Source organism: Opisthocomus hoazin, chromosome 4 (genome assembly GCF_030867145.1).
Source record: "Opisthocomus hoazin isolate bOpiHoa1 chromosome 4, bOpiHoa1.hap1, whole genome shotgun sequence".
NCBI classification, from domain to species: Eukaryota; Metazoa; Chordata; class Aves; order Opisthocomiformes; family Opisthocomidae; genus Opisthocomus; species Opisthocomus hoazin.
The window spans coordinates 83,483,635-83,502,567 of NC_134417.1; the positions used below are offsets into that span (position 1 = coordinate 83,483,635).

An 18,933-nucleotide genomic window follows, 5' to 3' on the forward strand; every position below is an offset into this window, starting at 1 on the left:
CTTCAACTTTGCTTAAAACAAAAACGCGAATTAATGTCACCGGAAGCCCTAAACTGTTCTAGCACTCCTCCAGTTTTCAAAATCCAGACTCTCATATCCTCCTCTTACCCAAAATAAGACATAGTAAATGTCAGTCTGTAAATTTTTATACTTCACTTTTTAAATGATTAGTAATACCTCTGAATCATTCTTCAGCAGTGTGAAAGTTACAGCACTTACCCATAAACCTGACTCAGCCAGAGGACCAGATTTCTGCCTTCAGGCAGACTTCTAGAAAAAGCGGCCTGTTTACTCATAAGTTGTATGTGTTACTCCTAGATTTAATAAAAAAATACTGGTATCTACTTGCCTACCTATGATTGGTTCCTTTCTTTCATCTTCAGTTTTCTTTGGCAGTGAAGTACAAATTCTATCATTTTCTGCACTAATTGCTCTTTGAATTTCTTCAATTTCTGATGTTCTGGAAAATGGAATCTCTCTTAGGTTTTCTTCTGCATCTCCTTCTTCACCACTTTTGTCTTCCTCATCATCATCAAAATCATCTTCATAATCCTTTAAAAGGAACAGGACTTTCAATAACCAATAAACACCGATTATAGATGCATTTTTCAAGATCTTTTTAAGAAATTATAAAATGCTGTCAAAATAAACTTCTCATACAGATGGCTATAAATTCTCTGACCGAGAGGCATTTTAAAATAACTGATAGAAGAAAAATGGCAGGTCTTGATTGTGCTGTAATTTTAATCAAAAGAAGACAATCTCACAGTGTTGTTCTTTAGTGCCCAAAATAGATTTCTTTTTTCTTTTTTTTTTTTTTAAATATCCTAAAATAGGAACTATATGTTTAGGTGATTTATGTGTTCTTCAAAGAAATAAAATGACAGTGGTCAGTGGCATATATGCTTCATAGATATATAAAGTTGTTTATTTGACAGTTTTAATTCAAACTGCCCTTCAATTGCAGACTCAAATTTACTAAACTACCACACTATGTGTTTGTAAGTCCATGCATAAGGCTTATACTTTAATAATTCTCTTAAACTAAGACAATTCATCTTATGCTAAAATAATCACCACATAAATGATACGAGCAAGTCCTAAACGTGCTCAATTCTCTCCACTAAATGGTAACGGGCTACTACAGGGAACAGCTCAACAGTGGAAATCATTCCTAGCTTAAGTGGAGATGAATTCTAGTTTTGCTGAGCAAAGATGTACCTGGTTCAGCTAGCAATAAAAGCACATTCAATACACTCTTCTATCTTAGTAACCTTTAACACAAACAAAAGAGAGCTAAAAGTAAGAGAGTTCGATTAAACAAATTACTGAACGGACTGCTGCGTGTCAATACTTTTTTCTACAATACTTTTGCCACGAGCCATATTTTCCTCCTGAAATTAATTACTTGCTCCCCTTATTTAAAAAATTCAGCATTTTTCACAGAAAATCACTTAAATATTGAAATCCAGGAAGATGGAAAGAGCATCTTGTAAGGACTTCAACTCAAAAACAAAACTTGGTTCCCAATTCCTGATGAAAACTAAGGAAGTATATAGCAGACAGTTTCTATGTAATATTTTAGTTACTTTTTATCTACTGTTAGCCAAGTTGAGGTCACTGTCACTAAAAAAGAATAAGTAAACCATGTAACATGCTGTAATTTTTATTTCTGTGAATAAAGCTAATCACTATTTTGATACTTGAGAATTACTGCAAAAGGACAATTATATGCTTTTACTTACTTCAAAATCATCTTCATAATTTGCTGAAAAGTTATCAAATCCCATGTCTGAATTATAGACGTGTGTATCTTTCATCTCCTATACAAGAAAAATAAATAAAACAAATAATCTCACACAAAAATTAAATCTTTATCTGCCAAATCTTAGTGTAAAGATAGATCAATAGTTGTTCTCAGATCTTTCTATTTTCAAGCAAACACACAACAAATTCAGTTCAGAAACAGAAATAAAAATGTATTAATGAGTAATAATTACTGACTTAATATAATAACACAGGAAGACAAAACAGAACTCAACCCTATCTTGGGTAGACCAACTGTTTTCCCACCAGTATTTTTACTGGGAAAGACATAAAAACTGCTGTGTTGCCTGTAATTTCGACAGCATACAGTAGCTCTTATGATGGTGTAACAACAAAATAAGACTGTTGTTCTACTTTTTTAAGGATTAGACAAAATTATGCCTGTACCTAAGTTATACTAGGGGACTTAATCTGTTAATAACATAGTGCAGATGTTGGGACCAGGAAAACAGAGACATGGATACAACAGGAAAATAAGATATTTTAATACATAAATAGTTTTGTTAACATTGAATCCTCTATTATATTTACGTGGAATAAGATATATAGCATCCCTGAAATAAATTCAAAGAAATCACCTTTCAAGCTTATTGAACTTAATTAAAATGCCATTTAATTACTCCAAACAAAGATAAAGCTTAAAATTACATACACCAATCTATCCAATCTTTAGTCAGCCTTTTCCTTCAACAACCTCTTGAAAGTCATAATGTGTAAAGGATTTTGACAGATTTCAAAATGGAAATAAATATGAGGTTTTATGCAAATTATCTAGCATAACAGCACACCTATTACCTGCTTCTACATTTACAACCGAAGGATAGCAGTCGGCTGTCAAATGCCAAGTTTGAGCCTTTCACAACTCTTCACAAGCTAGAGCCGCCTAGTTTTCACAGAATGTAGTACTTTCAAAAGTATTAAGGACATTATACAGCAGTAAGCAGCTTCTATGGATACCTTACTTTTCAGAGTCATCAGACTCCTAGAACTAGGACTACAGTACTTCAGTCTTTGTGGTTGCCGCTTTTTATTATTTCTCAGATCAGTCTTTGGATGAAGAATAAATTATATCAGTCAGGTTGTCTATCTGGGCAAAACTGGCCAAAACCAGGCAAAATTTCACCAATTTGTTCTGCCTGCAAGGTTGCAGGTACCCAGCAGTAACTAATTCATACAGGATTTTTTAAAATCCTTATTCCAGTTAGTCAAAGACACATGTAGTAATACACCCATAAAGATGGTTGTAGTCTTTATTACCTTACTATAACGATCTCTGAATATGTCTATAGAGCTGTAATTTTTATTAGTAACACATAGATGCCTATAACATTGGATGTTACACGTCGTTTTTACACACTAAAAACCTCCACCTGTCAATAGCTGTCAAAATCTTACCGTCCTCATAAGAACATCCTACTTTCTCATAGGAAATCAGAATCATCCTATCACAGCTAAGCTCCTACTTTAAAGAATATATGGAGAACATATTGTCAATACAAACCAGGGTTAGGAAGTCATGCTAGAATACCTGGATGACTGTGGCACTTGGAGTAACAAATACTAAAGAAATTCAACAGCATAAAGTGCAAAACCATGGAATTTGATTTAATTATCCCTGTTGAGTCAGGTCTTAAGCAGGGACCTCAGCCTCCTAGGTTGCTTCCTATTGCCTATGAAGACAAAGAAGGTAATGGAAAAGGAAACCAAACATAAAAGGATTGAACTACCTATTTCTCTCCACAAACTACAAAGCAAATTTTTGGAAATTCAGATCCTCACCACAGACAATTCACACCTAAATTTGAGTTGAATCTGTCTCTTAAAGTTTGGCACCAATACCAGCTGCTACCTGGAATCACAGCTGTTGGAAACAATAAAGGAGGAGAACAGTTTGAACATGATAGTTGATCCAGGATGACTGCTGGCCACAGTGGTAAGAGCTGTGCAGACTCAGTCTAAGATTATGTCAGAAAGCTACTTCATTCAGGAACAGTAAGTCTTTATGTCATGTACAGCATTACACAAGGGATTGACGAAAATTCACATTCAGTACGGTGTTCAACTCTGCTCAGCCATATTCGAGAAAAATTAATGCAAATTGAAACAGACAAAAAAGAGACAGCTGCTAGAATGATGCTAGAAATGAAGAATTTGGTTTGTACAGGTCAGCAAAATTAAGTCAGAAAAGAGACAAACATGTTTTCTACAAGCTCACTAGGCGAAGAAAATCTTAAAAAACTATTTGAGCTAAATGCTAGCACTAAAGCAAGAATAATGGAAATATACTGGAAATTAGAAGAAAATAATAACCGAAGTCTTAGAACATCCTTGAAATGAAAGTATTTCTGGCATGAAAACAGCCAGGTTTTAGCTGAAGTTAGTAGGGTTTTGAAAGATACACGGCTGAAAAACATACGAAAGATACATGGCTGCCTGTAACATAAGAATATGGGAAAAGGATGTCTTCGTTAGGTACTATTACTTTTTCCTAGATCAGGATCATAATCCTACAACATTCCAAGACAGAATTTGGATTTTTGGGGATTGTTATGAACGGTTGAAAATATGACAAAATATTTTAAAGCTTTATGGTAAAGTTAGGCTGTATCTGCACAGACTGGTCCAAACAAACCCAAGTCTATACAGCCTGCACTTCAGACTTGCTGAAAACTTGGTTCTGTCTGCATCTCCACAGTCAAACAAATAGAAAATCTTTCCTCTTTCTCATGGCAACTGTTTTAAGAGACGCATATGAATTACACTGCTAGCTGCATTTTGCTTGGCTTACACTACATATTATTTGCCTATGTCAGCTGTTTATAGAAAGAGATATATGGTTTAGGTATGTGTAGCTCATTTGTTTTACACATCTAAACTCTTCCACTTCTTAAGAATTATTTTTTCAAGCATAGAAGATACTGAAATACAGTTGAATAGATGGCTACCTTCGATGCTTAGGAAATTTATAGAGAATAAATCAATTTTCTAAGGCTGTATTCAGAAAGAGAGGTTAGGAGATACCTGAAGACCGATATACATAAAACTTCTCTTATCTTAGAATGGTATTATATTGAAATATATATTGTAATTGTTACTAACCCCAAGAAGAATGAAACATTTTAAGTTCCAAAACCAAATAGTTTTACCTCTTGTCTTGTGTCCCTTTCCTCTTTTTCAATGAGTTTTTCTTTATCTTTGACAGTCCTGTTGAAAAAGAGAATATAAATTTTATTGATTAACTCAGAAGAAAGTACTGGTTTTCTTCTGGTTTGTTTTCTCGTTTTTTTGGTTTTTTAGAAAAAAACAGGTCTATTTTCCTGAAAAGGAAAAAACAATTGAAAATTTCCAATAAACTGAAATATTTCTAAAAATACTTTTATAGATCTCTATTTATGGTATGAATAATGAAACAGCCAAGTGATTAATCAGCTAAGAACTGCAAAAAACTTGTCCAAATTTAATGCCTGTAATTGCAGCAAAACGGAAGAAAAAGTAAGGAGCAAAAAATGTATTAAACCCACATATCTATTAGTCGTATTAATATCTGCAGCAAACTGGAGACCAAGATCAGGTTGGTGTAATGTGCTCTAAGCTATGAATCACAGACTGACATTCAAACCTGGTCTTTCATTCAAGGGTTTTATTTATCATAGAATCATAGAAAGTTTTGGTTTGGAAGGGAGCCCTAGAGGTCATCTAGTCCAACCCCCCCGCAGCGAGCAGGGACACCACTAACTAGATCAGGTTGCTCAGAGCCCTGTCCAACCTGGCCTTGAATGTTTCCAGGGATGGGGCCTCCACTACCTCTCTGGGCAACCCGTTCCAGTGCTTCACTACCCTCACTGTAAAGAATTTCTTCCTTATATCCAGCCTAAACCTACCCTGTTTTAGTTTAAAACCATTACCCCTCGTCCTGTCACTGCTGTCTCTACTAAAAAGATTGTCCCCATCTTTCCTATAGGCTCCCTTTAAGTACTGAAAGGCTGCAATCAGGTCTCCCTGCAGCCGCCTCTTCTCCAGGCTGAACAAGCCCAACTCTCTCAGCCTGTCCTCATAGGAGAGGTGCTCCAGCCCTCGGAGCTGGAGCAAATTTATGAGGACAATACAATCAGGGTCAGGGAGCAGGAGAAAAATCTACAACCAGGTCTGCTCCTTAACAATCTACGTGACTATTTTATGAGTGTCTGACTTCAAGAACAGAAAGTTCTGACTTCTTAAGTAAGATGGTATTCATATATACTGCTGTTGGTACTGATGAACATAAGAAAAGGCAACAGTAAAAACAGAAGTTTGGCTGGATCCTCTCATAACAAATAAGCATGATTCAACGTTGATAGTGCTTGAGGATGAACCAGGGTTTTGGGACATCCCAATAAACCATCTTGCCTTCCTTGCTACTCAGAAATGGCTCTTTTTTTCCCAGCTACGCACAAGCAATGACTCCCCCATAACACCCAATCAGCAACAGCTTCAAAATATAACCTGTATGTTCATAGAATGGTTTGGGTTGGAAGGGACCTTATAGACCCTCTAGTTCCAACGCCCCTGCCATGGGCAGGGACACTTTCCATTAGACCAGGTTGTTCAATGCCCCATTCAACCTGGTCTTGAACACTTCCAGGGAGGGGGCAGCCACAAACTCTCTGGGCAACCTGTGCCAGTGTTTCACCACCCTCACAGTAAAGAATTTCCTTCTTATATCTAAATCTACCCTCTCTCAACTTGAAGCCATACCCCTTGTCCTACCACTACACGCCCTTGTCAAAAGTCCCTCACCAGCTTTCTCGTAAGCCCCTTTAGGTACTGAAAGGTTGCTCTAAAGTCTCCCAGGGGAATCTCACCCGAGCAGAGCAGGCGCAGAATCCCCTCCCTTGCCCTGCTGGCCACACTGCTGGGTATATAGCCCAGGGTACGGCTGGCCTTCTGGGCTGCGAGTGCAAGTATGTACAAAGGGCCTCTGAAAAAAGTTATATAATTATATTCACCCTAGATATCTGACATCAAGAATTGATGCTTCTTGTTTTGGTGGTGACTGAATCTTAGTAGATACCATACATTATATATTTATTTTAAATGTCTGAATTTACCTTACATGCTGATTGCCCATTTCTTCTTGAATCCTCTCCTCTTTTTTATATTCGCTGTTCTGTAAAAGAGGTCACAATATTCATGGGTCAGAAATGCTGGGAGGAAATATGTATTTGAACCTGTATTAGTAGTAGTGATATTAAACAATGAGACAGGTTTCTAATTAATTATTTCAATGACACATACTATGCTTTTATCAGTCACTGCCTGTAAGAAGTCCTGTGTATGAACTAACTTCAGAATAAACTTCTCCTTACAGACATGGTAAGCAAAGAAAATAAACACCCATAAAAGATACACTATACACATAATATGAGCTTCTGAAATTATAAAATACTTGGGAGTGAAGTTTGGCTACACCCCCTTCCGCAATGCATTTCAGAAACGAAACAAGAAGCGATGTTGAGTCTTCTCCTTTGCTTAACAAAACCTTACAATGTTTTACCAGAGTAAATTCCATCTTTTTTATAGGATACCTTCACATTAGTATATTAGCAACAATGGTTAAAAAATGCTCTGGGCCCAGTGTACACTGCTTAAAATATAAGCCCAGTGCACTTTCCTAAATAACCCCTAGGTGTGGCTGAAGAACTGATCGGGACTAAGGGCTGACCTCAGTAGGCTGTGGCCAGGCTGTTTCAAAGGAGGACATGTTAACAGTACAGCCTGCAACAATTCACACCAGCTGGACTCAGGGACAGAGATCAGTCTCGGGCCCTTTTAATCCCTAGTACAGGGACTTGACTCTTAGATTCTGTATTATGAAGGTTTGCATAAGCCTGGAAATGTATTCAATAGGTTGTTTAAGACAAGGGTGCTTTTCTTTATCCATGAACATCAGAAAAAGAAACATAGCTCTGAGCCAGAAGCATCAGCATGTATATTCTGTAACAGCTACTTGAGTAAATTTCCAAGGAAGTCAAACCTTGGGCAAACTTCTGACAGGCTTTTGAATTCTGCTGCAGAAAGTCAGTTACACGAATCACTTGAGCTCCTACACTGAACATGCCTAGTACTTCCACTATGAAACACACTTCTGAACTTTTCTTTGAGAAGCTCGTACATCTTCACTCTTCAGGCAGCAGAAGAAACTACCATAAAACTTAAACTCAGTTAAGAGTTACAAATTGCTATATATTTCTTCTCTCGCTCTTGTAGAATCAGTACTTGTATTAAAAAGTAAAAAATGTCAGAGTTTTTATTAGGTCTCTAGGATATAACATCATGCTCCGTATTAGAAACATAACAGATATTCTATGACTTCAGAAGGAGAGGCAAAAAACATAAATATAAGGGATCTATACTCATGTACCTATTTGTGTGTCAGGTAACCATGCTCCCTTTAGAGGCAACATCGAAAATAGCTTCTATTAAAACAGTATTTTTCTTCTACAAAGGCAGACAATACATTTTAACAGACCTCTAGCCTAATCTCATCTCCACTTCAGAGTGTTAGTAAAACTTTCAAAAGTCATAGCAATAAAGAATTTTATGAACAAAAGACGCTTCTAACACATAGACAAGTTTCTAGCTTAAATTTCATGGAAGGAATCAGCTCTGGGTCAGGACACAAACACAGATGTAGTATTTTAATCTAACACTTTAGCCTCAAATTTCAGAAAATGTTTACTTACAATCCCAGTATTTTTACTATTCACCTTATCAATGATGATATATCAATAAGTATGTTATAAGGTAATATTTTAAGGTCTTAACAAAACTAACCCTTAGATCACGCTTCTTTCTTTCATTTTCTCCACTTTTTACTCTCTCATTAGCTTCTGCTGGCTGCCCTCCTCTGTCTCCATGGGAAGAGCCCTCTTTAGATCTCTTTGATTTATGTTTTTCTTCCCTTTCCTTTTCATAACGTTTATGACTTCTCTCTTTTGAAAGCCTCTCTTTTCCTGGCCTAACAGAATGTTCTTTTTTTTCTCTATGTCTTCTTTCTCTCTCTTTATACAACTCTTGATCTTTCTGTAACTTGTGTATGCGTTCACCTTCTTCAACTTCGTAGGCTAAAAAATTGTCAGTGCTCTTTTTGGTATCATTATCCTGGAAAGAGAAAAAAAAAACCAAACAAACATTAAAGAGTTGGAAAGTTCTCCGAGATTGTCTTATCTTCACAAACAGTATCTAATTTCTTTCTGGATCTTCCAGCCATTTTTTTTTTTTTTTTAAATCTCCTATGATTGCAAGTTTCAAATTATCATATCACTCGAGACGCTGGTATTTCTTCTGGGACATTGTGTCCTTTGCTACAGAAAATTCTTTGGATTATGTATTCTTCACACAAAAATTTAATTCTTTGCTTACTAGGGGATCTAACATAAAATAGGATATATATTTACCAATATCCTTGGAATAGACACATGAACAGCAGATGGAAAAATATGATGTAGCTGTACAAAACTAAAGCACTGTTCGCTATGCAAATTTTATTTTACTTCAAAAAAAGAATTAAGTATGTCCTTAAAAGAGAATGGCTGAGATATATTTTGTTGTTGTGTATTTTGTACACTTGTGAGGACCTTACTATCTATGCGTCTCCTGGGCTTCTTGGGAATGGCAGTCTGATCCAGTTCCTTTGTTATTCTGCAATTTCATCTTATTCCATTATGAAACACTTCATTCCTTTCCCTTCCTTTACCTTCTTTTCTGTATGTCTTCTTTCTCGCTCTTTACTTCTTGTTTTTTCCTCCTCTAGAAAATATATGTACAAACTAATAAACATACTTTATTATACTCAAACTCTGTACATATTTAACTCTAGCACACAAAAAACAGTATGTCAGTGACATGGGTTTTCTAAAACATAAGAGCTTTCTCAACTCAATATTCTATTGAAATTCTCACTCCAAAGCTGGTTATTCCTTTTTCTTTCCTAATGAATTCCTCTGTTCTCAATTGTCTTGTGTAACGGTAAGAGTAATAACACATGTTACTAACTTCAGCAGTCGCCCTGCAACTTGGGGATTCAAACTGGTCACTCAGCAGAGAACGTCTAGGCAGGAAGGTACTTACTCTCTTCAGATCAGCTGATCAACAAAACCAGAGATGTTCATCCTCTCTTCAGAGGAATGAAAATGAACATCAAAATTTTTAAAAGCACCAAGGCTACCACAAGGTTTTGTAAAGACGCACATTTCAATAGGTACTCCTGCCTGTCTTTATCCTCTCTGTACAGATGGGGTATGGTTTCCGAGTATTTCTGTCTAAATATCAAATATTTCAAAGTACAACAGCAACACAAAGCAACTTACCCAAATGATGCCTGCTTTCTCTTCTTCTGTGATGCTCTTTATCTCTTCCCTCAAATGATTTCAGATTATTTTGTGATTCCATTTGCTTTATTTCATGTTTTTTATGCTTTTTGTCTCGTTCTCTGTCCCTCTCCTTGTCTTTATCTTTTGGTACACTGTATCTTTCCTTCTCCAAACTTGACTCTTGAAGCTTATCCTTGTACCTCTCTCGGTCTCCCTCTTTTCCCCTTTCTCCCTCTCTCATTTTATCCCTGTCTCTCTCACCAGATTTAAATCTCTCTCTCGTTCTTTCTTTGCTCTTCCCTCTGTCTTTACGTTCATGTTTATGAGCGTCTCTGTCATGAACAAACTGCTCCTTCTGCAGTTTCTTTTCTCTGTGCTTTTGGTCTTCATTTTGACTATCTGGTTGTGATGCCTGAAACAAAAAAAATAAAACCCCCTATTATAATTCAGTGATCTACTTTGACACTACTATATTCAGGTAAAAAAAACTAGTGGATTATTAACTATGAATTTAGTCTCCCAAACTGTATTAGAATGCTGATATATTTCTAGACTTACTTTGTAAAATTACTAACATTATGTCTGCACTTATTGTAAAAAGAAGGAATACATTAAATAAATCAGCTGCATTTTCAATGTATTTGAATAGAATTCGGTAAAAAAAGAAAATTTATTGTGGAACTGTGCATTCTGTTTAGAGCTAGACTGAAAAATTAACTAAGCATCTTAAAACCGTTAGCTCATATATACAGAAGCTGTGCTATCTTGTAAAATACATTACAGATATAAACTATAATGATAGATAACTGGGCATTCTGCAGCTACCTTTAGAATAGAAGATTGGGATTTGCTTGGACAGAAAGCAGCACATAAAAACTGAGAGTTTTTGGCCTAGATCCCTTGAGGATGTGGCTATTCTTGTATTTTTCTAAAATGATAAGAGATTATATTTTAACCTTCCTGAAGCAAGTAGCACAACTCCTACTGATTTCACTACCTCCACGATTTCAGCTATTTATTCAATGCAGAACAAACAAAACTTGATTTGATTATAGTCAATGAGTAAAGTGAATTAAACTTTATCCGTTTCACAGAAATGAAACTCCAACCACACCACTTCTGTTGGAACTAAAGCATTTCAACACAAATTTGTTTGCTTTAGCCCACGTGGAAATAGTGGAAATGTTACTGAATGTCTAAAAAAATACAAAGTATTTATACTGTAGCACTGGCACTAAATAATGGGGAGCCTTGAAATAAAAGCTAGGTAATAGATTAACAAGTCGGACGCTTTAGTTTACCGAAGGACTAATGAGGATCTGCACAAGACACAGAAAATAAGATACATATTGGAAAACAGCTTTTAAAAAACACAGCACAATACTAATACAATTATCAGCGGTGTAACTGACTGGAGCCCGAGTGTCTATTTGACCAGTAGGTAAAGTAATTAACCAGTCTAAAAGCACATGACAGACATGATACATGATGATAATAAATACAATACATAATATACATGTAGGAAATTGACTAAGTATATATAAAGCAGAGCTGTAACTTGGATTTGGGTGGCCAGCAAATCAGACCCCATTGTCTGCTGTGTGATTACCATAACAATGCTATTTTTCCCATTTACCTAATTAAGAAATCTGTTGAGTAATCTTATATGACTTGTGTAGCTAAGAAACAGTTGAGTGGGTCAGCCTCTGGACACCCATGGACTAGACAGATTCCAGAACAGTTGGTTTTGGCAAGGAAGTTAGCAGCTACCCATTAAAGATCTGTACTGTTTGTATTCAATGACGCAGACAGAAAGTGTCTGTGCACCAAAGAAAGCCTTGAAGAGCTATTATAGATCCTACAAGGCAGAGTGGCCAGTAGAACAAGCAGTCAACCCTTTATGTTTAGACTGCCAATAAATTCCACTGCTGTAAGGTAACTTAACATCAAAACTAGTAGAAATAAAATAAAATTACCCAAAGATGTTTCCTAAGTTCTTCTGATTTCCAAGTATCTTCTTTGGTTCTTCTCTAGAAAAAACAGCAAAAGACTGAGTAATCAATTGGCAGAGAGAAGTAAATCATTTAACAATAGTTTATCCAATGAAAGAATCAAGGTATGTATGGCAAGTACCACTGAATTTTGTTGTGTAAACATTAATTTGATTTAGCCCCATTGCGTATACTTACAGTGCACCTGATCTGACTGGACCTGGAAGAGGCCTGAAGCTCAGACTTCTACCGGGCTATCCAGCTCCGCACACACATGGTAACCAATTTTGAGGTCAGTGCCTATGGTGGGTAACAGTGGGGCCCTTCAAGAAAGATGTAAAATTGGTCTTCCAATGATAGACCAAATGGGTACACACAGTCAGGCCACTTCTGGAAAGTAATCAATGTATCAATGTCACTAGGTTCAACCTCCTGATCTATTAGATCTAACTTCAAAGTCCTGGTCCGGGACTTATCTAGGTGAGGTTTTAATATCTTTGAGGTTGGAGTTTTTCCGGGCAACTTGGTTCTTGGGTTTCACCACTCCAAATTAAAAACGTTTTCCTTACATCGAGTTATAATTTCCTTTGCTGACAGTTAGGGCCACTATTTTCTGTCCCCTCACTGCACATCTCGGAGGAGAATTTGGCTCCATCTTTTCCACAGCTCCTCTTTAGATACTTCAAGACAGAAGTCAGATCCCCTCTGAGTTTTTTCTCTAACCTGTACAGCTCCTTAGCCTCCTTCCCATATACACCAGGGCTCCAGCCCCACAGCCATTTCAGTGCCTCACTCTAGAATCTCTTTAGTACCGGGGGCCTTAAAACCAGAGGTAGTGCTGCAGACAGGGCCTCACAAGTGCTGAGTAGAGGAGCAGAGTCTTCCCTACACCTGCCTAGCTATGGTCTTCATGGTACACAGAACCAGCATCCGGTTAACCATTACCACCTGATGACTTGCATTCAAATTTCTGTCCACCAGGACCCCTGGATCCTTTTTCTGCAGAACCACTCACAGAACCCATTCACACGGCAAATTGTGAATACAGGATTCTTCCCTTAGACATACCATTTGAGCCGCCCCAAACTCAGCTGTAAGAACATTTCAGAAGACAAATAACACAGGCAAGCAGCGAATCTAAAAATACTGTGACAAATGTAATCCTCTTTTTTTCAGCAGTGGGGATCTGACATAGCCACAACACATTTTTGTTAGACTTCTAAAAACTAAAAGTTACAAATAGTTAATTACTGTGCATTTCAAGTGAACCAAGGAAGCTCCTGGTTTAGTAACTGCATGCATGTCAAAAAAAGCTGGCACTATTTTTCAATGAACTGTCACTTAGTATTTTAAAATGGTCAGACTACGTCTGTAAATTGACCACCATATGAAATATTTGTATGCAGCACTGAAGAAAAAGGTAAAAAAAGAAAATAATCAGAGTATACGTGGACATTGTTTCACTAGACTTCTCCCTAGTTAAACAGGTTATATTTCTTCTAATTCGCAGAGTTACTACCCTTAATTGCTTGGCTGCTGCTAAATAAACTAAAAAAATCATATCACTTGAAATCACTACAGCAAATGAGGAATTTTAATCTACTGAATATTTTTAACTAGTTCATTGAAGGATGATGAGCGTATTCAAAGTGACATGACCAGGCTACATTTATTCTCAAATTTAGACTTGGTAAAAGTTACTAAAGATTAATAAAATAATCACTAATAAATATTTGAATGTCGGGGTGCACTAGTGGAAAATAATAAACATATGGGACTCATTTTTTGCTAATTTATTATATGGAAGCAGCATTTTAGTAGTATATTTTAATTTTTTAATTATTCTACATGAAAAAAATTATTGTATTTTCAAACTTCGATTCTAGAGAAGATTGTAGTGAACTGGTAAACTCCATCTAAAGTCAATCAGAAGTACCAAGGCGGCAGCCTCTATAACAAAACAGAAGTGCCCTTTAGGTTGTTTTTTCTTCCGATCCTTGAAAAAGGCAAAAAAGTACAAACATTTACTACCACAGACAGTCAGATGAGAAAGTAAAACCAAAAGTTGATCCTTCTCGAGTGAAGCTTTAACAAAGCCTAAGAAACTCAACAGAACTTGTGTGAGGGTAAGCTGGAAGGAAGGATATGGATGGGCAGAAGAGTGTGCTGTATCCTAGTCTCAAACAGTAACCTATTTAAAATCCCTAATGTATATGATTATACATATATACATGTATATGATTATACATATATATTATATATTGGTTTTAGACAACATTTACGTACATATCAGCAAACAAAGAATGCAAATGATGTTAATAGCCAAAAACCAGTATAACCAATAGATAATGTCAGATAAGGTATTTTGAGTTTTATTTCAAAGCTGAAGCAAAAAGCATGTAGCAAATCTTTAAAGGTGATTCCCTAGTGCCCAGAAAGCTGCATCTGCCACTCTTCTGGGGTCTGCAGTTTTCATCTTCCACCACCCGCAGAATCTGTTGCTTTTATATATGATGATTTTCCGCTTAATTCTCTGCTTTTGCAGGAGACCAACAAACCAGCAAATAGAGAGATCTTTTATAGAGCATAAAAAAACGTTTGAGACCACTGTCCCTCTGTAAGTATAGGAATCATGGTACATACAAAAAGAAATGTTTAAAACAAACTTTAAAAGGATTTATTGACATTTCTCACCTGTCTGCTAATTTAGAAGTCCTTATATACTCACTTAAATCCAGGTTAGAGATTAGTTATTTAAATCACACTGGGTTTTAACTTAATTTATCCACCTGAGAGCACAGGCAGCTCATCAGCTGACAGAAAATGCCACAGATTTACTGAACTCAGAAAGCACTACACAAATTTTTAACATTTAAGAATCTGTCCTTTAAACTAAACAGTAAGTATGTTGCCTTACGAAGTTAGTGGAACACGTGACTATGCTATCTTACATAAACTCTTCCAGAGAGATCAAGAGGGGTTTCTTCACTCACAACCTAGAAAGTTTGAGGGTTTTCAGAACTTAGCATTAAGTTTTTAACAAAGTTAAGAACTCAGTTAATGAAGATTGTAAAGAAAAAAGAAACAGAAAACCAGTAAGAGAAATTTCTGTAGTTTTTAAGCCAAAGTATTTTATTTTTGCATATAAATATTCATCTTATTTCTATTAGCAGTTGTCTATTTGGGAGCCCTCAAACAGGTAAACAGCACAAGTAATAGACTTGATTTGATAGAAGAGAAACAGCAAAAGGAGGCTTTTTCATACAGAGTGGCTGTTAGTACGACTGCCTCTGGGTCTTTGGCACCAACACACCTGAAAAGTTTTAGATCAAAGTTTAACTTTCCATCACCATTCACTAACCTCTTCTCAGTAAAGAGGTTATTGATATACTACAAATAATAAAATGATATCAGAATTAAAATATTCAGAGTGGTCCTAACATACTACTTCACATACTCTGCCCAGCCACTCTATTTCCTACTCCATTTCCTATTCAGCATGACCACAAATTCATTAGCTGTAAAATCCAGATACACACTATCATAATAAAAGCAATTTGATACTTCTGCTTTTTCAAGCGAATATGTAACACAGTAATTCATGTTAGCAGGTCCATGTGGTTTTGTTTGCTTTATTTTGAAGGTCTACAAACTCTTCATAATTTAACACACCATCATACAAAAGTTACCTGGGTTCCTAAAGAACTAAACCCCAACAATCAGCAGTTACAGGAGTGTTAATTATTAAATATATTGCATCTATAATCTGAAACAGTAACAGCTCTGGACACTTCCATAAACCACTCCTCTCCTGCAGGAAGGTCTGTGGCTAACACAGCCCGGCCCTTCTGGCGGAGAAGGGAGGACTCCCCCCAGTGCCACTACGCGGGCGAGAGATTCACCGGCCCGCTGCCACAGCACGGAGGCTCGACTCGCCCAGGGAAGGCCGTGGGGTGCTCAGGGGCAGCAGAAGAAACACTGCGGCTGTTTCTGCCTTCGCCCCCTCAGCCTCCCCGGTTTACCCAGCGTCAGGGACAGCAGCGCCGGCAGCCAGACCCGGCCGGGTGAGGGGACGGCACGAAGGGCCGGGCGCGGGGGGAGGCCGCGACCACCGCCTCCTCAGGGCCCTCCTGGAGAGGGAGGAGAGGGGCGAGGCGGGCCGGCCCCCCGCGCGGTGTCCGCAGGAGTCGGGCCTGGGCGGCAGCGGCAGACTCGGCAGGCTCGCCCGGCTCCCCGGAGCCCCGACCGCCTTCCGGAGCCCCTCACCTTGTCACCCTCCATAGCGGGGGCGGGCGGGCCGCCGCACCCCGCCACCTCCGAGCGGGCAGGAAACCGCAAGCGGCTGCGTCCAGGCCTGCCTAGCAACTGGTGGCCAGCGGCAGGCAGCCGATCGGCCGAGCGATGGATGAGCGCTGCGGCCCGCCGCCGCACAGCGTTCTGGGAACGGGAGGGGTGGCGGCGTGTGATGGCGGCGGGGTGGCGCCCGGCCCCCTCCAGCGCCATCCGAGCGGGAAGCGGCAGCTCGGGGTGCCTGTGCGGCTGCAGGGGGGGTTTGCTCCCGGAGCCGGTGCTCAGCTGGGTCCTCTCAGGCGGAGGGGCCGCGGAGCACCGTCCTGTGAGGCGGGGACGGGGCGCCCACCCAGGCAGCCTGCAGAGCAGCGCTGTTTCCCTGCTCTCCGCTGGCCTTTATAGGCCCAAGTGCACCGCGAAGACGTTCCGGATCGTAGCTGGTGCGCTTGTAGTGAAGCCGTGTGCGATCACCGTGGAAAAAAAAGGTTAAGGATGATACGCATAACTTCATCTGCCGTTCACCCACGTGTTAGGTAGAGGCAGGTATGAAGAACGCGTGTAGAAGTAAAAATGTTAATACTCTCCCAGTAACAAATACCGGAGCTATCTTCTGCAACAAGGAGCAAGTGGCAGCTTGCCAAACACACGAGGTAAATGATGATGGCCTGCAGGAAAGGCGTGTGCTACTTCCACAGCAAACATTTACAACCTGTTAATACGTTGTGCGGCTTAAAGGACCGGGCAAAAATTCCTCTAGGCACTTTTAACTTTCTTGCCTATCTTTTCTTTTTAAGAGTAAAAAAAACGCCAAAAAATATGTAACTATTACTGCTAATACTTATGAATGTTGGTAGAAAACTGAGAGGAAAAAAGCAAAGGAAGAGGCATTTTTGCATTTGATAAACGTTTTTCTGTAGTTCAGTGGGATTTTGACACGCTGACTTCAGAGATACAATTTAACCCTTTATAGTTGCCATTAAATAGCCAGTTGACACATACAAAGCTTTGATACAGTTGCCTCCTATTCATGTTTCCAGAATAAATTAAAAATGCTGTAAAAGTTGCCTCACTGTCCAGACGATGAAATATTTTCCTTTATCATGTACCAGAAAAACAAAAGCAAATTAAGCAAGCAATTAGGAGGGGAAAAAAAAAATCCACCCTTGATATTTTATTTTAAAAAACCCAAACAAACCACCATTAACTGTAAGTATGACCTTTAAGGGATAAATTACATCCACTAAATGTAAGCATCTATGGATACTAAAGTATTTATAAACATTCTTATGAATTATTTAGCTTTCTTTGGCAGAGCAATACTAATCCCTAAGCATTTTATATCTTCTTCCCTGAACAAATAAAGATGCACTTACAAGCCATTTTGGATTAACTCAAAGAGCTCCAGCCAAAGTGGTGACAGCGTTATAAACACCAGGAAATGGACATCTGCTTAGTAAAGGATACTCTATAGAGAAGCTGTCCTACGTATAGAGGCTGAAGGAAAAAAACTGTCTTCTAATTGAACATTATTTTTAACAACAATTTAGCAAATATATGTAACTAAAACTAGCAACTGTGACAGCAATACCAAAGTCTGGACAAAGAACTTTTTTTCATGTTGTCATCCTCCCATCTGCTCTTTAGAATATGCATATGTATTTGTTACCAAAAAAAAAAAAAAATCAGTTTTGAATGCCAATAGCTTTATATTGCCCCTAGCAGAGTATCCTAGTCAAGCAGCTTTATGGCAAAAGAAAAATTACAGATGTGGGAAGACACCACTAGAGGGTTTGGAAAGAACTTTTGGAAGCTTAAAGCCAGGGATCAAACTGAAGTTTAACTGCTGCACAAGAACACAAGCTGGAATAACATTTTTGAATAACAGAACTAAAATTTGTGCATGTTTAAGCGCTTCCACCATGTAGTAGAATAAACTTCAGTTTCTCACCAATGCAGTGGAAAAATGAATACAGCAGTAGTTTTATTGTTTTTATAAAAATGGGTGTTAGAATTATGTGAATACAGGCAATAAAATGGCGTGTATCTGTTGTATTACTGGACAGCACAAAAAGATGCCCTAGCTTTTCTTGGAAAAAGAAGTGTGCTGTAAACAAGGCTTTTGGTAGCTCTAGGAATTTTAATACAATTTTAGGCTCTACATGCTTTTCTGTTATCTGGCTTGGTACACATATGTTATTCTTCCCCTGCACCATTATCTGAACAAACAGGAATATAAAATAACTCAGATTTTTACATTCTGCAGTAATAAGCTATTTTTTGTCTCTGGCTGTTCCTCTAATCCTGTGAAGCAATACTGCTGTTTTCTTCACCTCTATGTGAAATGACACATCATAGCATTAAACCTAAAAATTACTGGAAATATGAACCCTCATAGGGACAACTTGGTAACCCTACATTGTGATTAAAATTATGATTCTTTTATTATTTTAAAAAAAAAAGGAAAGTAATGCTTC

General features: G+C 38.0%; 1 protein-coding gene across 1 annotated transcript in view; it reads right to left on the bottom strand.

The window, feature by feature from the left end:
* DYNC2I1 (dynein 2 intermediate chain 1) overlaps positions 1–16,588 on the bottom strand; it is a 33,811-nt gene extending 17,223 nt beyond the window's left edge. The window contains exons 1-9 of the mRNA XM_075419750.1: positions 16,436–16,588; positions 12,155–12,208; positions 10,176–10,590; positions 9,563–9,615; positions 8,641–8,967; positions 6,915–6,973; positions 4,974–5,031; positions 1,746–1,823; positions 354–552 (exon numbers count right to left, since the gene is read on the bottom strand). Coding sequence (XP_075275865.1) covers positions 354–552; positions 1,746–1,823; positions 4,974–5,031; positions 6,915–6,973; positions 8,641–8,967; positions 9,563–9,615; positions 10,176–10,590; positions 12,155–12,208; positions 16,436–16,450 — 1,258 coding nt within the window. The 5' untranslated portion in view covers positions 16,451–16,588. The remainder of the gene's footprint in view (positions 1–353; positions 553–1,745; positions 1,824–4,973; positions 5,032–6,914; positions 6,974–8,640; positions 8,968–9,562; positions 9,616–10,175; positions 10,591–12,154; positions 12,209–16,435) is intronic.
* Between the last annotated feature and the right edge of the window lie 2,345 nt (positions 16,589–18,933).